Consider the following 27,543-nt stretch of genomic DNA (forward strand, 5'->3'; position numbering starts at 1 on the left):
CAAACTCTGCTCCAAATCTACTCCAAACCTGCTCCAACCCTGCTACAACCCCTGCACCAAGCTCTGCTCCAACCCTGTTCCATATTCTGCTCCAAACTCTGCTCCAACTCTGCCCCAAACCCTGCTCCAACCCCTGCTCCAAACCCTGCTCTAAACTCTGCTCCAAACCCTGCTCCAACCCCTGCTCCAAACCCTGGTCCAAACTCTGCTCCAACTCTGCTCCAACCCTGCTCCAACCCTGCTCCAACCCTGCTCCAAACCTGCTCAAACCCTGCTCAAACCCTGCTCCAACCCTGCTCCAGCCCCTGCTCCAAACCCTGCTCAAACCCTGCTCAAACCCTGCTCCAACCTTGCTCAAACCCTGCTCAAACCCTGCTCCAACCCTGCTCCAAACTCTGCTCCAACTCTGCTCCAACCCTGCTCCAAATTCTGCTCCAGCCCCTGCTCCAACCCTGCTCCAACCCTGCTCCAACCCTGCTCCAAACCCTGCCCCAGCCCCTGCTCCAAACCCTGCTCCAAACTCTGCTCCGACCCTGCTCCAACCCTGCTCCAACCCCTGCTCCAGTCCCTGCTCCAACCCTGCTCCAGTCCCTGCTCCCCTGCACCCCAAGAAGCCTCCCAGCCCGCAGAACATCCCAGTGGCTCCACTGGTGCTGCTGAAGCCAACCCCAGTCAGGAGGAGGCAGGAAATGCAACTTCCACCAGGAAAACCCCTGGGCAGCGCCTGCCACCCTCTGCCCTCCCCGGCTGCTCCTGCAGGGAAATCCTGAGCTGGAGCTGCTCCTGCTTCCCTCTGAAATCACCAGGAAAGCCACTTCTCCTCCCAAGCCTCCAGCCAACGCACACAACCGAGGTTTTATTCTTCTCTGATGTCCTTGTCTTGTCCAAGTGAGAGCCCAGGGAGCATCCCCTTGAAGGAAGGATCATTTGCCATGTCCATGTTAAACCTTTGCTGTTGCAAAGCTCCAGGACAGCCAGGATTGGCAGGAATCCCAACTGTTCTCCTGCCTTCCTCCCTAAATCTGCAGCCCAGAGAAATTTTAAACCATGGGAAAGGCAGAACATGGAATCATTCCCCACCAAACAGCCAGTCTGACTTCGCTGATCTTTAGGGCAGCAATCACAAAAAAACACAAGCTAACGAGGCAAAAAAAGCAGCAAACTCCATTCCTTGTTTTTATGGAGGTGAGGGCAGTAATAACAGCAGGAATAATCATATTCCATTCCTTCTGTACCTCTAGCCAAATGGATTATTGAGTGATTATCCCCTTAACGTGCTCGGAGCCAGCGCTGATTGTGTGAGGTTTGCAATGTGTTTTTCATTGGCTTAATTTTGCTCCTGCAGCGAGGAACCGAACGAAACCAGCGCCAGAAATGCCACTTGATAAGCTTGCCCTTGCAAAAAATCAATATATCCAAACAAATCAACACAGAAATCCTCTGCTCTGTTTGCATCCCTCGTGCCCCGCTCCAGGTGTGCCACAGACGCTGCAAATCTTCCCGGTTTGGCTCCCAGTTTGCAGCAGAACAGAAAAATCAGTTTTGGGAGAGCTGATGGCAGTGGGAAGCACCTTCCACAGGTGAGAACCCCCACCTGCCACAGGGCTCAGCCTGGATCCAGGTGGGACAGAATCCCAGGATCAGGAGGCTGGAAAAGCCCTCAAGTCCAACCTGAGTCCAATGCCCACTTTGTCCCCAGATGCCACATCCAGCCCCGCCCTGGACACAGGGATGGGGACTCCAAACCTCCCTGGGCAGTTCCAAGGTCTGAGCACCCTTTCCATGCAGAAATTTCCCCTGATATCCAATTTAAACTTCTCCTGGTTCAACTGGAGGCCGTTCCCTCTCCTCCTGTCCCTGTCCCTGGGAGCAGAGCCCGACCCCCCTGGGCTGTCCCCTCCTCTCAGGGAGCTCTGCAGAGGCAGAAATTCCCCCTGAGCCTCCTTTTCTCCAGGCTGAGCCCCTTTTCAGCTCTCTCAGGAGTTCCCAGCTCCCTCCCCTTCCCTGGGCACGCTCCAGCCCCTGGGTGGGTCCCTCCTGTGTGACACCACTGCCTTAGGCTGCAATGCAAGATGTACCCAGCAGTTTGTACTCTACCACCAGCTGTTAAACCAGCTGAGACAGTGTTCCTTATCCCTTCCAGGACCTATGCTCCCTCCAGGGGATATCTTCTGTCAATGGGCAGCTGTTCAAACCAGCTGGGGCAGTGTTCTTTAGGTTCTTTATCCCTTCCAGGACCCATCCTCCCTCCAGGGGATCTCTGCTGTCCATGGGCAGCTGTTAAACCAGCTGGGGCAGGGTTCTTTATCCCTTCCAGGACTTATCCTCCCTCCAGGGGGTCTCTGCTGTCCATGGGCCATTGAGGCTCCCTGCATGGCTGATCCAATTCCATCATCCATGGGAGATGCTGCACCCAGGGGAGGAGCCCAGCATTCCCACCTGGATAAACCCTGGGATTCAGAGCCCAGCACAGCCTGTGTGCTCTGCATTCCCACCTGGATAAACCCTGGGATTCAGAGCCCAGCACAGCCTGTGTGCTCTGCATTCCCACCTGGATAAACCCTGGCATTCAGAGCCCAGCACAGCCTGTGTGCTCTGCATTCCCAATGGATAAACCCTGGGACTGAGAGCCCAGCACAGCCTGTGTGCACTGCATTCCCACCTGGATAAACCCTGGCATTCAGAGCCCAGCACAGCCTGTGTGCACTGCATTCCCACCTGGATAAACCCTGGCATTCAGAGCCCAGCACAGCCTGTGTGCACTGCATTCCCAATGGATAAACCCTGGCATTCAGAGCCCAGCACAGCCTGTGTGCTCTGCATTCCCACCTGGATAAACCCTGGCATTCAGAGCCCAGCACAGCCTGTGTGCTCTGCATTCCCACCTGGATAAACCCTGGGATTCAGAGCCCAGCACAGCCTGTGTGCTCTGCATTCCCACCTGGATAAACCCTGGCATTCAGAGCCCAGCACAGCCTGTGTGCTCTGCATTCCCACCTGGATAAACCCTGGCATTCAGAGCCCAGCACAGCCTGTGTGCTCTGCATTCCCAGAGGAAGAACAGACCCATCTCACCCCACGGCACCTTCAGAGGAAACTGCCCCTGCTCCAGGATCATCTCTGCTCCAACAGAGCCACATCTGTCACTGCAGGAGGATTTATTTGGACTGCTCCCACCACCCTGACCAACAGCGTGTCAGGCTGTGCTCTGACTCTCAGTGTTTTTTTGTACTACTACATTTTAATTTTCCTACTAAAGAACTGTTATTCCCATTCCCAAATCTTCGCCTGAGAGCCCCTTAATTTCAAAATTAATCCGGAGGGAGGGGGTTTACAATCTCCATTCCACGGGAGGCTCCTGCCTTCTTTAGCAGACACCCGTCCTTCCAAACCAAGACCACCACCAACAGAAAACTGCCCCTCTGAAAGGAGCTGAGCCCCCCTCAGCAGCTTCAAACCACACCTGAACGTTCCTTTTCCCCCCACACCCAGCCAGGACCCCCCAGCCCTGTTCCACAGCCCCTCAGCTCCATCTGCTGCCCACCATCCCACCCCTCTGGCTGCAGCCCCGGCGCCCTGCTCGCGGTGACGCAGGCGCCCGTTTGGGACTGCAGGTGCCGGAATTAAAGCCCAGCCCGTTATTTTTCTGGTAGGATGCCCACCATCAGCTCGGGCTGCAATCAAAACAGTTATTGCAGCTGGCAATCCGGCAGCCTTTAAAGCAGAAATGCTGGAGAGAAGTGTCTCAGAACATCTAATGAAAATGCACTGGATTGGATCATTTAACCCGGCGTTAAATTACACCACCCCACAGCTCGGTGAGCTTTTTCCTGCCTGTCATTTAAAGGCACCTATTAAGGAAAATTTCCCGTCAAATGAGCCACTCTCCTTGCTGTGTGCAGGGTAAATGACACCAGCCTGGCACCCCTGCACCATCCCAGGATAATGATCCTTTCAAGGCAGGCGTGAGGGAGGGGATGCTGCCCCTCTGCACAGCTCTGGGAGGCACCCGGTGCTTGTCCAGCTCTGGGATCCTTGGGACAGGGGGACAGGAGCTCCTGGAGTGCTGTGGAGGTGAGGAAGGGCCTGGAGCAGCTCCCTGACCAGAAAAGGCAGGGGGAGCTGGGGCTGAGGGGATGCTGAAAGGGGCCCTGAGCCCTGGGTGACCCTGTTGTGACCCTGGGTGTCCCTGTCCATCCCTGGGTGTCCCTGTCCATCCCTGGATGTCCCTGTCCATCTCTCTCCACCCCTGTCCCTGTCCATCCCTGTCCCTGGGTGTCCCTATCCATCTCTGGGTGTCCCTGTCCATCCCTGGGTGTCCCTGTCCATCTCTGGGTGTCCCTGGGTGTCCCTATCCATCTCTGGGTGTCCCTGTCATTCTCTTTCCATCCCTGGATGTCCCTGCTGTGACCCAGGGTGTCCCTGTCATCTCCCTGTCACTTCCTGTCCATCTCTCTCCATCCCTGTCCATCCCTGTCTGTCCCTGGGTGTCCCTGTCTGTCCCTGGGTGTCCCTGTCTGTCCCTGGGTGTTCCTGTCCATCTCTGGGTGTGTCCCTGTCTGTCCCTGGGTGTCCCTGTTCTTCCCTGTCCGTCCCTGGGTGTCCCTGTCTGTCCCTGTCCATCCCTGTCCATCCCTGTCTGTCCCTGTCTGTCCCTGTCCATCCCTGTCCATCTCTCTGTCCCTGTCCATCCCTGTCCATCCCTGTCTGTCCCTGTCTGTCCCTGTGTGCAGGGAGGGTCAGGGCAGGTCCAGGCCCTGCTCCAGGCCCAGCAGTGGCACCAGAGGAAGGAGCAGGGACTGATCCCAGCAATTCCCCCTGCACAGGAGGCAGAACTTCTGCCCTGGGCAGTGCCTGAGCTGGAACAGAGACCAGAGAGGGGCTGGAGTCTCCTCCCTGGGGATATTCCAGAACCAGAATCCGGTGTCCTGTGGGCTCTGGGATGGCCCTGCTGGAGCAGGGAGGTGGCACCAGTGACCCCCTGACATCACAGAATATTCCAGGTTGGAATGGATCTGTGAGGATCATCCAGGTCCAGCTCCTCCCAGTCCCTTCTAACCCTGCCCATCCTGTGATTCTGTCACTGTGCTGAGAACACAACGGCTCAGAGGGAAATCCACCCTTTGGAAAAGTCTGGAATGAGCAGTCCCCTCCCACTGCTCCCTGCAAACAGGGCAAAACCAGCCTGGAGTGCTTTGAAAGGTGAAATCATGAAGGATTTAACTCATTTATCACCTGATGGGACCAACAGAAGAGCCCAGCGACTTCCAGGTGACTTTGAACCCAGTTTCATGTGCCTTGTCCAGCTGGGAAAAGAGGGAACACCAGGAAGAGGGGCTGGGTGTTCCAGCTGAAAAATGGCCACGAGAAAAGGGATTTAATCAACATTTCCAACTTCCTCGGGGTCATGAAGGATGTGGGAGTGCTGCAGGGGGAGCACCTTCAGGAATGCAGCTGGATGCACATTTGGGATTTAAACTCTCAGGGGAAGCTGGGAACAGCCACGAGCTGGGGACACTCCCCAAGGAATGGACACCAGGAACAGAAGGACAAAGGCAAGAGAGGGCATTTCCCCACAGGGATCCATCTCAGAACTCAGTACAGGAGGCAGAAATGTTTGTAAAGACAGAGCTGATGGTGGGGAAAGCATCTGGGGGGAAAGAAAATATCTTTTCATTCCTAGGAATGCCTTCATTTTAGAAATCATCTCTCATCCTGAAGGGGTTTAAGATCTCCTCCAGATCCTGGGCCAGATCCCAAGGGAACCTTTAGGGCTTTGCAGAGCTGGCAGAGCCCAGGGCTGTGTTTGTCCCCTCGTTGTGTGCCAGGCTCCAGGGCTGCCCTGGCTTTTTAGTGCCACTCCTGTGCTGTGCAGCCCCTCCAGCATCCTCCTCCTCCTCCTCCTCCTCCTCCTCCTCCTCCTCCTCCTGCCAGCCCTGGCTGATCCCCTCTGGCTGTACCCCAGGAGCTGCTGCCTCAGCCTCTCTCACACACCTCATCCCTTCTCTTTCCCACAGAACTCTCCCTGTTTCCAGTGGCTGTGGATAAAAGCCACACCTGAGCAGGCAGCTCGCTCTCTCCTGGCATTTCCTCAGGCTTGGCTGGCGCAGGAATTCCTCCCCTCAGTGGCTCTGTTAGATTTTTTCCCCCCTGTATTTATTAAAGAAAAACGCAATTACAGCGAGATGTCAGCTTTTTTGCAGAGCACACGAACACGAAGGCTCTCATTAATCATCAATAAAACAAGCAGAGCATGATCTGAGAGCGCTCCCAGCTCCCAAATGCTGCAGACACTTAAAAGGCAGCTCTGTCCGCCAGGCACAGCTCGCTGGTGTCACCGAGATAGTTGTCCTTTCATTTGGAGCCCTGCAAGGCTGAAATGATGCTCTGGACCAAAAAAAATCAACTCTCAACCAGCTTAAAAGGATCCTGCAGTGCCACAAGAACAGTTCCCCGTTGGATTTAGGCAGGCTGGTGGAGGGATTTGTGCTCAGAGCCCGGCAGCTTTTGTTTGGGAATCAGGCACAGAACAAACACCTGCACAGGAGTTGGAGCCTTGGATCTCCTCACATTTCACATGGCCCATTTTATCCCATCCCAGCTGCTGGAGAACTGATTCCAAACTAACACAATCCACTGGTTCTGACGTTCACTACTTATTTTTCTTACCACGACAGTAACAAGCAGTGGGCAAAAAACCCCAATTTTTTCTGCTCCTGAACCTCTGACAGTGCCATGAACACCTCCAATTCTCCCAGGAATTTTATCTAGCACAGCTCTCAGTCTCAGGAATCAGCTGCACTTCCCTGCCTTGCCCAAGCCAAGCACAATCCATCAAGGCCCAGAGCCCTTTGCTTACCCCTGACACTGACAGAGCTTCATTAACCAACACGGGCTCGGGGGACAGTGACAGAGCTCATAAATCCCAGCCTGGATGGATTTCTCCACTTGTTTAAAGCAGGGTTTGGGTCAATTCCCACTAGAAAAGTGTTATTTATGGAGCCCAGAGCCAGCACAGCCAGCTCAGATATATGAGGCTTTCATGGCTCAGACTGGGGACAGGTACCGAGCATCAAATTTCAATAAATTTGATTTTCCATGCAATGCAATGGAGTGGGAAGACCATGGAGTTGGATGTGATTTATTATTTCTCTCACATCCCTTCCACGCTCGTTTTTCCAACATTTCCTGGGATTGCAGTGGGATTTTGTCCCCTCTGCCCTTCTCAGGTGAGACCCCACCTGCAGAGCTGCCTCCAGCCCAGGGGTCCCTGCCCATGGGGGTGGAAATGGATGAGCTGAGCTGATTTAAATCCCTTCCCACCCAAACCCTCCACCAAACCCAACTCTGGCACCTCTCTTCTCATTATGACAAACCAAGAGGAAGAAAAAGACAAATTCACAGGAAAAGTTCATCAAATCTCAGTCACCCCCTGGCAAATCCGAGCTGACATTCCGAGTAAACAAAGACAAGTTTGGATACAACCCAAGCACGGCTCAGCGGCTTCAATTCAGAACTTGGCAGATTTGGGTTATTTCTGTCTTTCTTCAAAAACAGGAAAAAAGGAAAAAAAAAAAGTCACCAGGGGTGTGAAATGGAGTAAATGGGAAAAAAAAACAAGTTCTTGGAACCCCCTGGAAATCACAGGGGGTTTGTTTATTGCTGAACACGGGGCAAGTGGGGAACAAGGAGCAAGTGGGGAACAAGGAGCAAGTGGGGAACGAGGAGCAAGTGCTGCCACCGTGGAGATGCTGGGATCACCCTCCAGAGCTGGAAGCCAGAGCAGCCTGGAGGACAGGCACAAACGCCTGGAACACAAGGAAAGCAGGATGGAGAAGCTCTCAGGCCAGCAGAGATTCTGGATTCTGGCATTTCACAGCTGGGAAAGCTGGGGAGGGGTTTGCCCAGGGAGCAGAGCAGCTCCAGGGCTCTGGGCAGGATCGATCCCTGCTCCTGGGAGGGGTCCCCAGCACGTCCCAGTGCTCTGCTCCTGCTGCACTGCCCACCCTGCTGGAGTCCAGGATATCCCTCTGGCCACCCTGGAGGGTTTGAAGACTGTACAGGAGGGTTTGGAGACTGTACAGGAGGGTTTGGAGACCAGACAGGGGGGTCTGGGGTCTGTCCAGGGGGCTCAGTCAGACCCACACAGATCCCAGGAGGACACTGACTCTGATCCCTGTCCATGGCAGTGAACACTCACATGCAGAAGGAATCACAAATCCTAAGAATTTAAAATAAGTAGTGGATGGTTTATTGTAGAATATAAATATAGAAATTAGGATTCTTAGTGTATGGGGCTGAAGAGACAAGATGGAGGAATTGGGGAGTGGCCCCTGTGCTCCTTGTTCTTGCTCTCGTCCCCCATTTTCTGCTGAGTTGGGTTTTAGAGATTGGTTTAGAGTAGAACTGACATGTTAGCATAGGGAGTAGGTATTGGTACAATTTTGTAAATAAAAAGTTCATTGTGGACAGTGGTTGGGTCAGGGGTACTGTACATAAGGTGTGGGGCTCTCTGACCCACCCAGTCCCCCCCGTGTCCTGCTCTGCTGGGGACGCCTTGCAAAGCTGGACAAGAACTGAGAGATAATTAAGAATAAACAGCCTTGATAACACGAACTGCTGGACTCAACTTGTCGTCTCTGGCTTCGGTGTGAAACACCCAGGGCAAAGAGAAGACTGAAAACCTGATTACCTCTGGGAACAGCAACCCAGGGGAAACTCCCAGGGAACAGCAACCCTGGGGGAACCCTGAGCACCTTGGGGAACACCAACCCCAAGGAGAATCTCAGGGAAACAACAACCCTGAGACACCCCAGCCTGGCACCAAACCCCACAGAGGGCAGTGCCACCACCCTGCTCACTGATGCAGAGGGACCTTATTTCTGAAGGTGTTTCTGTGTTAAATCAAGAGACTTTGGGACAGGTTCTTACAGGCAGGTCCAGACTGGAGCCACCTCCTCATCACAGAGCAACTGAGCAACAACCAAAAACCAACAACCAAAAACTTCCTGTGCTGCCCTCACCCTCCTCAGCCAGCCCTGCTCCCTCCCAGAGCAACCTAAAAATGAGAAGCACCAAGCCAGGGCCATGGGCTGCTTCAATTTCCCTCCTTCCACTGCTAAAAAATCCTCATCTCTCTCCCTCTGACCCCCCAAAAATCTCCCCACTGGGGCTGGAATTGTCACTCCTGCTCAGGAATGAAGACAGCCGAGTCTGAAATGAGTGACTCGAGGTGGCTGTGACTGTGTCACTTTAAACAGATGAAAAAGATGATAAAAAGATGATAAACCTGAACTCCAGAGACCATTTCTTAGTGGAGCACCAGCTGGGTTTATCACGGGCCATCTCTGATAAGGAGGACGAGCCCTGAGAGCCACCTGAGGTTGGATTTACCTGCAGCCCTCACAGGCAGCCCTCAGCACCTCCCGATGCCTGCAAGGGCTGGGCAGCTCCCCTGAAGGAAAAACCAGCCATCAGCTGGGGGATGTGGGTCACAGAGCAGCACAGGGACATCTCCAGAGCTGATTGTCTCCTTTTCCCTCAATTCCAGGGACATCTCCAGAGCTGATTGTCTCCTTCTCCCTCAATTCCACAGGACACGAGGCAGGAGGAGGGCTGAGTGTGCAGGCAGTGCCACATCCCTCCCCTCACCCTGAGAGAGCAGCAGGCTCTAAACAATTCCATCAGTGGAAATGGAAGATGAAGGACATCATCATCCTCCCCAGAATTTCCATGCACTGCTTAAAGTTACCCCAAAAAAACCCTGCCTCACTCACCAACAGCAGCCAGGGCTCACAGATCCATCAAAAGCTGTTCCAGGGAAGAGCATTAATTAAAATCCAGTAGATGCTGCCCAATTACAGAAAATCTTTCTACACTTAATCCACTTCGCATACCTTAATTCAAAGCAAGACTCCCAAATTCCCAGGACCTTCAATCCCATCCCATTCCAGCCCTGCCATGGGCAGGGACACCTCCCTCTACCCCAGGGTGCTCCAAGCTGCCCTTGGACACTTTGAGGGGTGGAGGTTGTCAGGCTTTGCTGGGAGATTGTCCCTGAAAACGTGGTTAATCAGCAGTTTGAGGGAAAACAAAAACAATTTGGGGAAGAAAACATTCTCTGAGTAACAGCAACACCTTCAGGGACCCTGCCTGTGTCTCTCACACCTGGGAGAGCAGAGGTGAGAGGAGGTCCTTGAACCCCTAAACCCCCTGAACCCCTAAACCAGGACACAACTGCTCCATCCCCATCTCGGGAGAGGCTGCCAAAATATCCGTGCCAAGCCTCCTCCTCAGCCTACAACATTCCTGACGGTGCCAGGGAAAAAGCTCCCACTCTGATTGAATCAGCTGCTTTTATCACTCCTCCTGATGCACCCTCTGCTAATAAATATGGAAAAACTGAATCGAAATTGCAGAGCCCTGCTGCAGTTGCATTAACTCCATTACCTCTCCCAGACTTTCAGCTCCAGTTTCATCAATTATCCTGCAGACGGAGTTTAAACACTCAGCACTTCCTCAGAACAAAACAGGGACGCTGCTGAAGGGTCCTGGAGCTGCTGGAGCAGCTCAAACACGGCACTTCCCAGAGAGGAAAAAACAAATAAAGTGGATTTTATCCAACAAAGCAGAGAACATAAATTTAAGTGGGGTTTTGTTGTGTTTCTTTTCCCATGGAGTTAATGGGAAGTGACAAAAGACTCTGCTGAGGGGGAGAGGGAGGCAGGGCTTGGATGTTTACTAAAGGTGACAAAGGATTTAGCTGGCCCTCTGCTTTATTTATCCTTCTCCTTTGCAAAAAGAACTCCAGTCACCTTGGAGACATGAGGCAGTGACAAAGGAATATGTCACTGGACCAGAGGTGACTCAACACAAGCTCTGTGCATTCCCAGCTGACAAATGCTGTTTTTCCAGGAATTTCTTTACCAGGGCAGAATCCCAGGATGATGTTTCACCTCCAGGTTGCATCTCCGCATCTCAGGAACACTGGGGGAACTCTCCCCAGTTTGTCCCTTCCTCTCCTCCTCCCTTTTGCTGTTTTTAAGATCAAAAGCTTTGTGCTCTTGATTGGTAATTAAGTACAAGTCACCCAGGCTGCTTTTTCAAAGAGTAATTAAAAGGTTATCAAGAGAAACAAGCGAGGGGCAGGTAATTCCTGGTGCAGCTGTAATTAGGCCAGCCCGGAGATAACTCCGCTCTTATCACAAGGATCACATCGCTCCTGAGTTCAAACAAAATCCTTAAACTTTCAGTCAATTAAAAACGGCCCGAGAGGTGGGTTTGAGTTGCTCACACAGCAGATTGGTGGCAATCCTTGTCCTCACTCCTGTCAGGGAGGAAGGACGAGGCTCGGGAAGCGACTTGAGGAGACACCGTGAGGTGCAGGAGCCGCGAGGGAAGCGGAGCCCTGTGCCAGCAGCAGGATTGCTCTGCTCTGCACAGAACCCCATCCCCAGAGCCTGCACACTCTGCAGGCACAGGAATTTCTGCAAAATCCTCCTCAGAACGGGCAGGTTCCTCGCAGCTGTGTCAATAAACACCTCCGAGCGCCGCCGAGGAAACGCGGCCGCGCTGCCGCGGCTCTGGGAGATGTTTTCCTCTGCATGCACGGCCTCCAACAAACGTTTCTCAGGCAAATAAACTCGTTTTCTCAGACAAATAAACTCAGCAGCACTGAAACACTTTGTTTGAACAGGGAAGAGAGCAGAGGATGACACAATTCCCTGCCCACAGCAGGCGGGAAGGGAAGCCCAAGGGTTGGAAGAGCCTGAGAAACCCCAGCATTGCTCATTACAAGTGAGGAGTCTCTGCTGGTGGAAACATCCCATGTTCTTGTCCCCTGGGCTTCCCAACGTAGTTTTGAACATCTCTGGAAGGAAAACAACAAAAAAAAAATCTGATTTTTTAAGCTGACCACTTCCATTTGGAGTGTAAATTCAGCAGGTCTCACAGGGGAAACAGAATTAGGGAGCTACAAGGACTGACTCACAGGGAGACTGTAAATGTGTTTTCCCTGGATCTGAGTACAAGCCCAAAGCTTTTAATCAGGGAGTTTGCAAGTGATTTAAGATTCTCACATTAAAAGGGTCCTGCAAATTATCAGCAGATGAAGCAGCTGGGGAAGCCTCATGGTTCTGTTGTTGCCCACTCTGGGGATGTCATGGAACAAGAGTCTGACACAAAGAGGTGATGCCTGAAGTTTTAATTCCGTGTATTCCAGGTTCTGTGGTGCCCAGGGTGCAGCTCTGAGCTCACACTCAGGCTCACTCAGCTCTGCACACAGCAGGGACACAAAACAAATCCTTCTCCTGCTGCACACCAAGGACAACTTTCAGCCCAAAAGCACAAACAAGGGGGGCTGGAGGGAGGAACAAGAAGGATGGGACCTCCCAGCCTGGAGCTGGAATTGGACAACTAAACCCCAATATGCAAATGGACCAAAACTTATAAAAATGTGAGACTTTGTGACCGAGCAGCCATTTTTGTGACCATTTGGGTCCATTTTGTGACCATTTTGTGCCCATTTTGGGTCCACCTTAGGTGTAGCCCTGTCTTCCCCAAGGATCCTTAAAGGCTTTTAATAAATCTCTGCTTTATTCTCCAGCTCTGCCCAGTCTCTGTTCCAGGTCAGCTTTCCCACGGCATCAGAGGTGCAGAGAGTCTCCCAAACCCCACAGCAATCCCAGAGCCATAAATAACCCCAAGAATTCAGGTTGTAGTCAGGTGTGTGCTGATTCCCAAGCCCAGCTCAGTGGGAAGGCAATCAGGAAGGGAACAGGACTGGAGCGGCCTCGGAACAATGACACAATCACGAGGCACAATGGGAACTGGGAAGAGACTGTTCTGGAATAACTGCAGGGCTCCACATCATCCCACAGCAGCTGAGAGCTTGAAGGAAGAGCATTTGGAGAGTCTGGTCTGGTGTAACGAGCTCAAGAAAAGCCCTGGAACCAAATCCTGATGTCCCTCACTGAGGAAAATTCTGCGGCCACCACAGCCCGCAGGTCTCACAGAAAATTCCCCCACAGAGGTTCCTGCTGGAAAAGGCAGGAGCTGGGAAAATTCCAGTGGGCAAGGAGGAATGGGTTCCAACTGAACAAAGGGAAGTTTAGGTTATAAACATGGAAAAAATCCTTCCCTGTGAGAATTGGGAGGTCCTGGCACAGGGTGCCCAGAGAAGCTGTGGCTGCCCCATCCCTGAAGTGTCCAAGGCCAGGCTGGAGCAAGCTGGGACAGTGGGAGGTGTCCCTGCCCATGGCAGAGGATGGAATGAGATGGAAATTTAAATTCCCTTCCAGCCCAACCCATTCCAGGACTCTAAAAACCCCATTATTCCAGAGAAGCTGAAATAGCAAAGAATTGGAAACGAGCTCTGATTTTAGCAAACAAAGCAAAGTCATGGCACTGAGAGATGACAACAGCCCTGGATGTCTAAATTAAGGCACTGAAACCCATTTAATATTCACGTCCTCACCACAAACACGCAATGCAAATTCCCTAATATCCAGTAAAGCTGTTTATTAGCAAATGCCTCATTGGATTAGGGCTGCTCTTATTCTATTAGGGAACCTTCACACCACATTAAATTGCAAGACAAGAGGGTGTTTGCCAGCACATGATGAACACAACATTAACCCCTTCCCAGGAAACCTTGGAATGGTCTGGGTTGGAAGGGACCTGAAATGCATCGGGGATGCTCAGAAATACAAGTTTGAAAGGGGAAGAAGCAAAGAAATCCGGCTGTCCCTTCTTTTCCCCTTGCTCACAGCTCATTTTGGGTGAGCCCTGATGAGTGACACGTGGCCATCCATCTTCAGGGCCGTGCCTCGGTGATGAATTGAGAACATTTGGAAAGCAGGCAGGAAAAAGAAAGCAAAATTGATGGCCATGAGAAAGTGAGAAAAGGGAGAAAGAGGGAGGAAAAAAATAGTAACGAGTGTTAGGCAACAGTTAAGAGTTTAATGAGGTGAGATTGAGGCACCAAAAATAACACCTGGGATCTCCTGAGGTGGAAGAGACCCACAGGGATCAAGGGACATCCCAACAATCCCCCCCTGAGCATCAGAGCCTTGCCCAGACACTGAAATTGGTGAACAGAGAGATGAGACACGAAACAGCCCAAAGGAGCCAACTCCAGGCTTTAGTTTTTCCAACTTTGGAAGTTACTAATCCAGAAATGTCCAAGGGAAGAAAGCAAATGGCCACCATGCAGGAGTTCATCTTTTACTTTGCTAAGCCCTAAGAGCTCTCAGACCTCTAGAAATGCCTTTTATTATTTCCTCCCTTTATCTCACCTCCCTAAATACACTCCATTTCCTGAGCTCCTCATCAGAGGTGGAACATTCCCACGTGGCTTTGGCTGCTGGTTCCACCCCAGCCCACATTCACCTGCCCAAGCTGCCCCTGAAGTTCAGCAGGGATGCAGAGGAGGGATCTGTTCTGTCTCCTCACCTTCCCCCAGGGCAGGGCCACAGATCCCCGGGGCAGAGCCCCAGCTCAGATTTTCTGCCACTTGTATTTACAACCAGAAAATTCCTGTGAGAATCTCAGTGCAGCATTAACTTCTCACCACACAAAGCTGGATTTTACTCCCCATCTCCCACCTTTCCATTATCCCCAAAGCAAAGCACTGAACCTCCTGATTAAACACCGAGGTCCCATAATTAAAGTGATTCTCAAGCACAGTTGCTAAATGAGGAGATGATTTATTTGCATAAGCGAAATAATCTCCATAAAGAGCTGATTTCCACCAGGGTGCAGCTCAGATGTTCCACTCGGGTTAGACAAGACACTGAGGTCAATGGGTTTGTCCTGAACTCGAGTGGTTTGAAGGAAAATCCATTTCCAGAGCTCCAGAATTCCAGATTCAGTGCCTGGATGCTGCCACAGTTCCAGAAGTTTCTGAATGCCTCAGTGACAGGCTGGAGCTGCCACCAGCACCTCCAGTCGTGTCCCCAGCTGAGAGGGCTGAGATCACGACTGCTCCTCGGCTGACACCTCCCAGAGCATCTCCTGCCACAGCAACACATCCAAATCAGCCTCCCACAAAACTTTTTTTACCACTGAAAGCCTCACTTGAGAAGCCATGGGGAGTTTTCTTACTAAACCAGATTCCTGAACACTTCTTACCCCTGGAGATCGACAGATGGGAGGGAATGCAGCCCTGTCCAGCTGCTGGGGGGACTGGGAGTTAAGGAATAGCCCAGATTTTTTGGGAAAACCCACAAAGCCTTTGGCAGTGCTATCACTGACCCCACAGCCCAGCCTCCCACTCCGGGAGTCTCGTTTGGACTGAGGGAAGCTCTCTGCACATTAACTCTGCTTCCCTCCTGCTCCGTTTGCTAATTAACTCCTCTGGATGTCTAGGATGAGTCTTGATAAATCATTACTGTCAGGCGTTCAGAGAAACATTTCAAGCCTTATCAGAGATGAGAAATCAAAACAACTGTAAGAATTGCTCATGGAGAAAACACTCCCAGTTTATTGCAGCATAAACATCCAAGGCCAGATTTAATCCCAGTGGCAGGAAGGGGAAAAATGTTTAGAAACATCACTGTAATGAACACTGTACCTCGTTCTCAGATTCCCCTGCTGAGGCAGCCCATCGTAGATGGATAATACATCAAAATCTTCCTCTAATGCAAAGGACTGGAAAACAAGCTGTATCCTGTTCTGCTCCTCGGCAGTGATTGTCCACGTGCAGTTTGCATAATTGGGGTATCCATAGGGAAAGCCTGGGCTCTGTATTGTCCCGTTTGGGCCCTGCAATGTGTGACTGCAGTTCTGGGCTGGCGAGAGAAAAGACAAAAGCACAAAGTCAGAGGGTGTCAGGTGAACAGTGATGTCCTCACCGTCCCAGCAGAGCGCACAGGGCTCTTCCCACCACGTTTCTCAGTCCCAGGAAACAGAGAAAAGTCAAAACTCAGGATGAAGCTTTGGTTTCCTCCTCCCTGCAGGGATGTGGAGCCCAAACCCTCAGACACGTCCCGGGCTCTGCTCCCAGCAGCTGTGAGCATAGCTGGATTCCAGCTGCTGCCTGGCCCTGGGGACAGCTCCTTCCTCAGCCACCCTTCCCCAGCCCAGCACCAAACCCAGCGCGCTCCCATCACACTCCCTGCATTTGGGATGTCACCCGTGCCAGGGTCACACAACAGCACAGGGACAACGCCAGAGCTGACTGACTCCTCTTCCCTCAGTTCCAGGGACATTTCCAGAGCTGACTGACTCCTCTCCCTCCATTCCAGGGACATCTCCAGAGCTGACTGACTCCTCTCCCTCCATTCCAGGGACATTTCCAGAGCTGACTGACTCCTCTCCCTCAGTTCCAGGGACATTTCCAGAGCTGACTGACTCCTCTCCCTCCATTCCAGGGACATTTCCAGAGCTGACTGACTCCTTCTCCCTCAGTTCCACCTGGACACGAGGCAGGAGGAGGGCTGAGCATGCAGGCAGTGCCACATCCCTGCCCTCACCCTGAGAGAGCAGCAGGGGCTGAGCCACCACGAGCAGCCTGGCTGGCCAAGGTCAGGAATAAACCTGTCCTGACTCCGAAAAGAGCAGGACACAGGGCAAGGCTTGAGCAAACAAACCCTCCTGTCAGGTGCCTTCCAACCCTGAGCACTGAATGATTCTGGATCACTGGGACAAAAGACAGCAGCACTCACAGCCCTGTTAGACCCGATGGGGCACACAGGGCAGAAATCACCGGCCAGAGCCCGCCTTGAGGGGCTGCTGGTTCCTCTCAGCCAGTTCTGAAAGGTTTGTGCTCCTCATTCTGCCTCAGCACACTCAGAACATCTTCAGTCAGTATCTGTGAGGAGCTGCTGCAAAGCTGCAGCTTCTGAGAACAGAACTCCCTCCTGTAACGCCAGTGGAACATCTAAAACCTCCCTCAAATCCATTTCCCGTGCCCAGGGGAACACTGCATCCCAAAGATGAAGACCCACGATGTGCACTGACAGGATAAATGAGATTTCCCTCTCTCTGGGGACACAGGTACATGAACGTGCTTTGGGAACAGCCTAAATGCCAAATTCCCTTCAGTGTTTTCCTCTCCTTTCACTGCTGCTGTACCTGGGCGTCTTGGGAGGCACAAAAAATTCACTCCAAACCGGTCCTGCTTTAGTGGAAGAATTCCTCCACACAAAACCAAATTCCAGACAGCAGGAAGGGTCAATCTCATGGCCCAAAAGCTGAGTTCCACCTTTACCCTCTGAGCTGCTGACCCCTGTCTCTGCTCCAGCTTTTCCCACCCATGCTGGATTGTTTACCCTGCTGATGGGGACAATGGAGCCTTTCAAGTCCAAATGCATTTTGAGTAGAAATTACTTCTTTGATTTCTCCTTGCTACTTTTTTTTTTTTTTTTTTCAAAGGCAGCAAAGGCATTTGCACTTCTGAGTGCCAAGCAGCTACAGGTACAGAACTGCAGAGTGGTCCTCATTAAAGCCAATTATAATTAGATTGACCTACTTTGGGTGCAAAGAACGCTCTGTGGAACTTCTCCCCGCAAGATGGAGTTGGCGGTTTTATGAATCTAAAACGCTCCATCCTATTTACTACCCAGGGAATCTTTTTGTAGCACGTTTATCTGATCAATGAGAGGCAGGACAGCCCCACAATCCACCAGGGATGAAAGGGAGGGAGGCACAGGATTCTTTGACTGGAGTGTTTTGGCTGCTGCCTCTCTCTGGGCTTTTTGTCACTGCCTAAGAGAATAATCCACCTCCCTCCTCCACTTGGGCTCCGTTTATTTTGGGGAGTTCACTGGAAAAGCCATTTTCTCATTGAAAACTGCACAGGACTGGGAATATTCCTGTGATCACAGAGGAGTGAAATGAAGCCCAGTTTGGTTTAACAACCAAAGATCCACGAGCTCCAATTCAATCGAATCCTTTCCCCAACCACAGCGACGCTCAATAGGCAGCGGGGGGATATTGAACTGTCCCTCCTGCTCATTTTTATTTTAATCAGAAGTTCATCAGAACAATTTAAGGCAAATGGGAAATTAAAGAGGCTGTATCTCTCCATTTCCTGATGGTATAAAAGCCACCGAGGCTGCACGAAGCTCAGGAAATAAATTCAAGGTCAGAGGCGCCATGTTCCAAACACTTCCAAGGTCACCCAGAAGCTCCAAAATCCACAAACTCAGCCCATCCCTCCACAACCAGTGCCTGTGGCACAAATGGACATAAATCTATCTGAAAGAACAAATAAATAATAGAAAAATAAGATGGAGTTTTACGAGGCATCCAATCAATCTACTGAAATATTTGCATGTTCACGATGTTGACCCAGAGGTGCTCCGGGCACAGATAAAAGAAAATTGCTTATTGCAAACAAAGAACAGCTTTGCAAAAGCTGCCAAACTGGGCAGTAATATATTCTGTAATAGCTGTAATAGCAGGGAACTTCATTTATATTGGACATTGCTGGAAAAAGTCATCAGGCACAGAAAGAAATCCGGGAAGCTGAGGGAATTTATGTGTTCTATCATTTGCTTCCAGGTCTGAGTTAGTTCAGCTCATCCTTGACTGACAAAACCTTATCTAAAATTCAAAATTTCTCCTGTGAAGACTGCAGAAACAATTCCCTTTATCCCTTTTGGCCCAGGAGCACAAATAAGCAGAAAGATATGAAAGGGCAGCGTCGGTGCCTGTGCTGGGAAGTTCCACGTGGATTTGGGGTTGACAGAGGACAATTCTCCCCAAATTTCTGGCACATTCTGCCCAACCCGAAGTCTGACACGAGGCACCTTGAGCTCCTCTCCCAGAGATGAGAATGCTGCATCATCCCCCTGCCAGCTCAAGGGTGTTCCTGTGGATATTCCAGCTCCTCACCTCTTATCCTCTTATTCCAGAGGGTGGGACCCGCCCGGGCTCATCACAGGGATGGGTTTGTGGGCATTTGTGATGGGCTGGGCTCTGCCAGCACCTCCTCTCAATTTTGGAGAGTGGTTTGTTGGGAGTGGAGCCCTGAAATGAATCCCTCAGCGCTGCTTTACTGCAGGAATTTCACCCAAGGACAACGCTGTCCCCACACCTCAGAGCTTCCTAAAGGGGTCCCAACCCCAGGGCAAGGAAAAACCACCACCCAAGGAGTCACAGGATCATTTAGGCTGCCAAAGACCTCCAAAACCACCGAATCCTTTAAGGAAACCCACGGCACTTCGGGAAAACATCTTTATCTGGGACAGCACCGATGATAATTCACTGATAATTCAATTTTTCACATTTTTCACACCTTGGTTTAACCAAGTCTTCACTTCCAACAGTTCTTTTGTGCAACAGGCACTCTTTGAGCAGTTCCAGACTAACTGGCCTCATCCTGGGCTCCCCACGAGGGAAAGGATGGAATATTTACTCTGCAATGCTCTCACAGAATAATTAAACCAGGGGCTGCCCACGGCAGTTTGTAACACACAGTTTAATCCACACGCTACAAAACTTAACCTGACCAGACACTGCAGGGAAAAATAAATATCAGCTGAGCAGAGGAGAGTTCCAAACCCCCCAGGCTTCGCTGTGGGGCTGCCATGAGGAGAAAGGAAGGGTGGCAGGAGCAGGAACAACATCCTTGTGCTCCAAACCAGAGCTGTTTTGACAGGACGAGCTCCAGGAGTGGCTCGTGAGAGGTTCAGTCCCTCTGTAAATCCAAAGTCATCCCGACACACGAGCCAGGAGCGTTCTGGTGTCAGTCACTGCAGATTTAGAGGGGCCCTGAAGCAGCAGGGCTGGCTGGGTTCTGGGGCAGCACCAGCTCACCCCAGTCCCTGCAGTGGGGCAGCATCTGCTGCTTCCCAGTATCCCCAGTGCCCCAGAGGTGACAGTCACTGCACAGTGACCAACCCCAACAGGATGTGTGTGTAAAAAACAGGAGATTCCACCCCTGAAGAACACTCACAGCAACAGGATTTTGTTCTTCCCTTCAAATAAGCAACACTTCAGGCCAGGAATGAGCTGCCCTGGCTGCTGCTCCCTCCCTGGTGGGGAATTCCAGCAGCTCCAGGCTGAGATAAACTCCAACATCCAAACTGTGTCACTACAAACCTCCCCCAGGTTGTCAGGAGGTAAACAACAATAACAAACAAAGGCGTTGTCTGACGTGACAAGTGCAAAGGAAATGAGTGGGAAAAAATCGTCTTCCACCTACTTGCAATTCCTTAAACTTCATCCTGGGCCAGATCCAGGGTGGTGTAAACCAAGGAAGAATTGCAGCTGTTGGTTTACACCATGTTATTATCCAAGGAAGCAATGCTTGAAAGAGAGGGAGACTGAATTTATCTCCGAAGTGCTTCCTGAAATACAAGTCGCTGCACTTTGTTCCTCAGCAGAAACAAAATCTAATTTAGCAAACGCTGATGCATGGTCACTGCACAATTCCGTGGGAACAAATATCAAATCATGCACAGTGCCTTGCTCTCAGCAGCATCATTTATGGAGGATCCACGGCTGCCTCCTCCCTAATGCAGCAGTTTGGGGTTGTGCCATTTGCTGTAGTTACTGTTGCTCACATAGAAATGCTGTTATTCCGTGTTGTTCTACAGCCCATTCCACCAAACGCAGGCACATAAAAGAACTCTTTCCCCAGGCAAGCTGAAATCCACATCCAAACACTGAAATCCCAGAAAACCCTGCTGGTCCAAGGTTTGCTCACCTCCCAGAGCTCTCCAAACCCACCCACACCAACTCCTCCTCACTGTTGTGCTGCCTTCCAAACAGGAAAAAGTCCCTTTGCCCATTGTTTAGTGCTGTGAATCATTTATTAGGCATTAAAGACGCCTCCTTACATGGTGGTTTAGCAGGACATTACAGCTGATCACAAACACGGAGTAGTTTATTTACTCCCAGCCCGGCTCTGACTCTCTGGCTCACCCAATTTCAGTGAGCAAACAGGCAAAGCTCCTCCACACTCGATCACTCCGAGCCTTGCTGCCCTCAGGATTCACCTTCTCCGAGCTGGAGCTTCACCTCCAGTCTCCTATCAAAGCCTGCTGGGTAATAAATAATGCAGAGTCATTCCATTAACTATAACTTAATCAAAAGCCCGTGGATCCAAGAGCATCATCAAGGGGATGATTTCCATCTCAGACAGCCCGAGCCCGCATCCCTGTGAGCACGGGGAGGGATGAGCTGGGCAATGCAAGGGCAGGGGAAGTGCAGTGGAGCTGAATTCAGTGAATTCAGTCACTGAATCCTGCCAGCAATGCCAAGGCCAGGGAGGAGCCAAAGCCCCGGCTCGGCTCAAGTGAGGGCGTCCAGATCTGCACAAGGGAAGGGGAAGGAAAAAGGAGGAAGGAAAAAGGAGGAAGGAAAAAGGGGAAAGGAAAAAGGGGAAAGGAGAAAGGAGGAAGGAGAAAGGGGAAAGGGGAAAGGGGAAAGGGGAAAGGGGAAAGGGGAAAGGGGAAAGGGGAAAGGGGAAAGGGGAAAGGGGAAAGGGGAAAGGGGAAAGGGGAAAGGGGAAAGGGGAAAGGGGAAAGGGGAAAGGGGAAAGGGGAAAGGGGAAAGGGGAAATGAGAAAGGGGAAAGGGAAAAGGGAAAGGGGAAAGGGAAAGGGAAAGGGGGAAAGGAAAAGGGGGAAAGGAAAAGGGGGAAAGGAAAAGGGGGAAATGGGGAAAGGGGAAAAGGGAAAAGAGAAAGGGGAATGAGGAAATGGGGAAAGGGAAATGGGGAAGGGAAATGGGGAAAAGGGAAAAGGGAAAGGGGAAAGGGAAATGGGGAAGGGGAAATGGGGAAAGGGAAAAGGGAAAAGGGAAAAGAGAAAGGGGAATGAGGAAATGGAGAAAGGAAATGGGGAAAAGGGAAAGGGGAAAGGGAAATGGGGAAAGGGGAAACCCCTGAACCTTTCAGCAGTGACCAAGCCAATTCCCCTGTGCTGCTCTGGCTCCGTGCTGGACCCCAGCCAACCACATGTGAGCCTGTCCTGTGACAAAAGTGACTTTATTTCGTGCCTTCTGCATGAGAATGAGGGACATTGGTTCTGCCAGGCCCACTGGTCCCCACAGGGCTCTGAGGCACCCTGGCTGAAGGAGTTCACACATTCATATCCCAAAAACCCCAAGCTAACAAAAACCTGAACGCCCCAGGAAGAGAGCCACGCTTTAAGCACTTTAAAAATCAAATTAAACAGCCTCAGTTGATAAGACTTTAAACACAATCCCAGGTTTCTGCCCTCTCCACTTCTCAGCAAATCCATTTCTTGGTACAGATGTTCCACATTTCAAGTCTGGCCCCTGTGGCACTGCAGCAGCTCCAGATTCAGGTGAAATCCTGGAGCTGTGTTCACATCCACAAAAATCCCCCCACCCAGGGCACAGGCTGGGCTGGAAAACTCCTGGCAAAGCTTCCAGAGCCCCGCACACCCTGGCAGGGTTTCACTGCCAGCCCCCTGGTTTGTGCAGGGCAGTGGCAGAGAGCTGTGGGGGTGCTCAGGGGATGAAGCAGCAGCCTTTGGGAGCCTTGAAAAGCAGCAGCAGGATGGTTCATCCCAAATTACCATTCCAAATCCCAAATTACCATTCCAGGACCTGCCCAGGCTCAGTTGCTAAGCACAGGCACACAGGGAGCAGCTCCAGAGCTTCCTGACAGGCCTTGGGAGGGGAAAGGAGAGGGAAAACCCCCTGGGCTTAGAAATCCACTGAGATTTCTGTGCATGCTGAGCCATCAGTGGCAGGGTGTGGTGGTATCATGAAGTCACAGAATATTTCCTTCCCTTCCTTTGCAACGTTCCTGCCTCTGGATTTCGGCAGCTCCAGCTGTTTGGGGCTTTCTGTTTGGGAAGTGGTGTGGAAGAAGCAGCAGGAGACACAAGGAAAGGAGTGCAGCCAGCCCAGAGCGATCACTCCTGTCCACCAGCCCTAAACACTCAATTTCAACCTGAATTTGAAACCTAAATTCAGTCCAGGGCAGCTCAGGAACAGCGATGAGCCTGACAGGAGAGTTTTAAGCCAAGCCAGAGGCTGCAGGTGTGTCCAGGACACAGGAGCAGAGCAGCTCATCCATGTGCTTGGAATGAAGGATTTTATCAAGATACCAAAATCAACCACCCCCAGGACGTGCAGGAAGCTTCTTAAGCAGCAACAGTGGAAATTCAGGATACAGCCACAGTTTGGGGCCATTTCTTTCTGAACCAACATCTTTTGTTTAACAGTTCTCCCCATTCTGTTTGACCTGGATGTATTTAGAGAGGATAATTTGATCCCCTTCCTGTTTGCCAGGCCAAGTAAGCGCTGGGCTTTCATCCTCTGATTCACCTCTGGGAATTCTCATCCCACTTGGAATTCTTCTGTGCCAAGGACATCAAACCACTTCAGTCATTCCTACAAAGGTTCCTCAACACCTCATGAGAACTTCCATCACCTCTTCCTCACCTCTCCTGGAAAACCCTTTGGAGCTGTCCACACACACACTCTGAAGCTTTTGTCATTCCCAATCCAGAAAATCCCGGGATTTTTTCAAGATTGCTCTTGGATTTCACAAGAGCTGTTTTAAAACTCTGTGACTCTCACATTCCAAACAAACCTAAACAAATTGGCTCTGCTTCCCACACTCCCAGCAGTCACTCATTAAGCACGGAAAGCAAATTACCTGCAGAACAATCCCTGCTGGAGGCAGCAATCCTGGCCACACCAACCATCACTTGGAATCATTCCCTCAGCCCCAGGAAGTACCAGAGTTATCCCAAAATTCAGCCAGAACGGCCTCTTCTCCAGGGATGTCATTTCCTTCCTTCAGAACTTTCCCTCCCAGAATTGTCCCTTAATCAATTGGGGCTCAGATCAATTGGGTTCCCTCAGTGCTCCCACTCCTCTCCACAGCCACTGTCGGCAGAATAATAAACCCAGGCACTTCTGGAACTATTTCCATCTCCAGAGCACTCCACAGGCATTAACCAATTAATTAATGCAGATTCTGGTGTGAGGAATTCCCACTGGGAATTCCCAGCGCTTCCCTTGGTGGCCTCTCAGCCCCTCCAGTGCCCTTGGATTCAATCACAGAATCACTGAAGGGTTTGGCTGGGCTGGGACCTCAAAGCTCCTCTCCCCTGCATTTTTCCTCTCAAACCAAGAGCTACCCTCGTTAAAAAATGGTTTAAGATGTGATTATGGCACTGAGAGGGGAGCTGGGAGGTTTTGGCTGACCCTGGAATCGCTGGGAGGTGTCAGAGACCAGGTGAGCCCTTCGTGACAAACGCCACAAAACCAAACCCAAGTTCACAAATCCTTTCCAAAAAACCCCAGAGTTTACAAATATTTTATAAGCCAAGAACTGCAGGGAGGTGCTCTGCAGCCTTCCTAACCCCACCTGAGTTGTGCAGCCACATTCCCCTAACAACCCCCCCTGGGGCAAGCCTCCATTTATTTTGGCATCTAAATATCTTTAAAATCTTGCCCTGAGAGTCTGAGCCTCAATTAAAATGTTCAGCCTGATTCAAAACCTTCTGATAATATTATTCTTATTTTCTCTCTAAGATGAACACAGCCAAATTTTCATTTTTTTCTCACCTCCACTGCAGATATCTGTAAAAATGACACAGATCATCTCAACCCCCAGTTGAAATTAAACCCAGAAAACAGAAGGTAATTTGATGAAAAACTTTTTACCCAGCGTCTGCAAATGGACTCCCACTCATGTGCAGCATTTTTTACCCAGCCTCATTTACAAGGTGCTAATTATTATCACCAAAACAAACTTTTCAATTTGTATTTCAATTATTTTGCAGTAAAATAATATTTGCATTTAAATGGTTTATCCAGGGGGCTCAAAGGCATTTTCATCTTGGGTGTTAGGATTATCTCAAAAAAGAAGATAAAAATTGAAGAAGGTGAAGTCAGGTTCAAGGTGAAATCCATCCCCAGTCATAGTGGAGCCAAAATGAATGAATTCCTCATGAAAATATTTTGTTATTGGTCTCCCCTTGTCACCAAACGTTGTCACCATGGAACAGCTAAAACCAGCTCGAATTCCCTGTGCCACTGGAGCTCTGTCCAGCTGTGAAGTTCAACGTCCCCTCAAGGCCCAAGGGAGATCTTGGCTTCCAAATCCCACCTCCCTAAGAATTTCCAAGCCCTCAGCCCTTGGAATTCTCACAACAATAATCAATAATCCCATTCTTTCCCTGATGGGGAATGGTTCAAAGACAGCACAGTGGGGTGGGCTCCTTCACAAGGACATCTGCACCAGGATCTGAAGGAGTTCCAAGGGGGTTCTTCCCCCTCCCCACCACGTTTTGGATTCTAACTTAGATTTTACACATCAATTCATTGTCCAGCTTGTGTTTTCAGGCATTTTTCACTCCCTAAAAGCCCAGAAGTCCCCTTCTGGTGGAGGCCACAGACCCTTTTCAGCCCCCAGGGCTCAGAACAGGGACCCAGAGAAGCTCTGCAGCAGCCAAAACACAAGAAACCACTTCATCCCCTACAGCTTATACCTCCAGATCCCAAATAAATTAAAAATATCACTCGGAACAAGCAGAGACTCCACTTATTAAAAGCTCTCCACTCTTGCACCACCCTTCTCATCTCCCCACGCTCTGCAAAGTGAAATGTTCTGTGTGTTTACAAGAGCTCTGAGATCTTCCAACAAACCCCTGTGCCAGGCAATTGTGTTACAACAGCTCACACTTGTGTGATTGGATTTGAATTACAAAAAGAGCCCAACAGAAAGCAAATCTCTCCTGGGGATTTTTGTTAGGATATAAATCCAATTTTTACTTGATTCCGTTAACAGCACTTTCATATTCACTTCCTTTAAGTGTTGCAGCACTTGATATTTATTACCTAATGCCTCCTTGTCACCTTGAGCAATCAATGAAAGTCACCTGGAGCTGACAGTACAGAGGAAAGTTAATAAATAAAAGTTAATAATTCACTTCGCCCAATGAGCCAAAAAAACAAGCCCATCACATGCCCCAAAGAATAATAGCTACAAAGGGCTCCTACCAGACTATCTGGAGAGGGAAACATTTCAATTATACTGAATGTTTTCAGTCCGTTTAGACCTGAGTTTCATGTTTACAATGGCAAAAGGTGAATTATGATTCCAAGGAATCATGGAATGGTTTGGAAGGGATGTTAAAGATCAGCCGTGGGCACTGAAAGCTGTGAGCTCTGTTCAACAAGGAGTGTCCCTGTGTCCAAACAGAATTTGGTAACTGATGGGTGCTCTGACAGCCCAAAACCAGATTTTTTTTTTGTTCTGTTTTGACCCAATTTAGAAAAACTCTTGTGCCAAGCCCTGATTTTCCATGCCTGGTACAATTTCTGCATCCTGTGACCTCTCCACCTCTGTCTAACCACCAGAGAAAGCCAGAACTCCCTTCCATTAACATTACATTGTGTTTTATTTTTCTCTCGCCTCCTCCATCCATTTAAAACCTCATTTTCACCCACAGACATATTCCACTTCATCTTAGTTTTCAATCCCCAAAGCAGATCAATACCTTTCTTCTTCAATCTACATAGCTCTCAATCAAGGAGCTAACAGGGGGTGAATTGAATCGACTCGTACGTCCAAATTGGGGATTTTTTTGTCAAAAGTCTCATCTGTTAACTGCGTTTCATGGAAGAAAAGGCAAAAAACTCCCTGTAAGAGCCCTCAGCGTTGATTCCTGGGCAAAAAAAGGTCATCATTTGTTCTCTAATTTAAGCTTGGGAAGTGCTCCCAGGAGGAAGAAATGACAGAGCCTCCCCAGAGCTGGTAGTTTAAATCCAGCCAAATGAGCTTGCTCTTTTTAAATGAAATTAGTTAATTCAGTAGGAAGAAGTGCAGGTGTTCACCAAGAGGTGACAACAGCAGGGACCTTGCAGGGTTGGTTTTTCTACCTTCAAATCTTGCCCAGGGTCAGAACCAGCCCTGACTGTGCCACTGGAGGGGGGCCCGGGACACAAAGCAAAGTTAAAAACAGGACCCTGGGATGGTTTGGGTTGGAAGATCACAGGGTTATTGTTTCCCTGAGATTCTCCTTGGGGTTGCTGTTCCCCAAGGTGCTCAGGGTTCCCCCAGGGTTGCTGTTCCCTGGGAGTTTCCCCTGGGTTGCTGTTCCCAGAGGTAATCAGGTTTTCAGGCTTCTCTTTGCCCTGGGGGTTTCACACCAGAGGTAGAGACGACAAACTGAGTCCCCAGTGTACATTTCCAAGGTTGTTTATTCTTCATGATCTCAGTTCTGTCCCAGCTCTGCAGGGCGTCCCCAGCAGAGCAGGACACGGGGGGGACTGGGCGGGTCAGAGAGCCCCACACCTTATGTACAGTACCCCTGACCCAACCACTGTCCACAATGAACTTTTTATTTACAAAATTGTACCAATGCCTACTCCCTATGCTAACATGTCAGTTCTACTCTAAACCAATCTCTAAAACCCAACTCAGCAGAAAATGGGGGACGAGAGCAAGAACAAGGAGCACAGGGGCCACTCCCCAATTCCTCCATCTTGTCTCTTCAGCCCCATATGCTAAAAATCCTAATTTCTATATTTATATTCTATAATAAACCATCCACTACTTATTTTAAATTCTTAGGATTTGTGATTCTTCCTGCATGTGAGTGTT

The 27,543-nt window shown here is 50.4% G+C and overlaps 1 protein-coding gene across 1 annotated transcript in view; it reads right to left on the reverse strand.

Moving 5' to 3' along the window:
* Positions 1–27,543, reverse strand: part of CSMD2 (CUB and Sushi multiple domains 2) — a 290,617-nt gene that overhangs the window by 251,232 nt on the left and 11,842 nt on the right. The window contains 1 exon segment of the mRNA XM_063419131.1: positions 15,572–15,788. Coding sequence (XP_063275201.1) covers positions 15,572–15,788 — 217 coding nt within the window.

This window comes from Prinia subflava, chromosome 24 (assembly GCF_021018805.1).
Source record: "Prinia subflava isolate CZ2003 ecotype Zambia chromosome 24, Cam_Psub_1.2, whole genome shotgun sequence".
Lineage (NCBI taxonomy): Eukaryota > Metazoa > Chordata > Aves > Passeriformes > Cisticolidae > Prinia > Prinia subflava.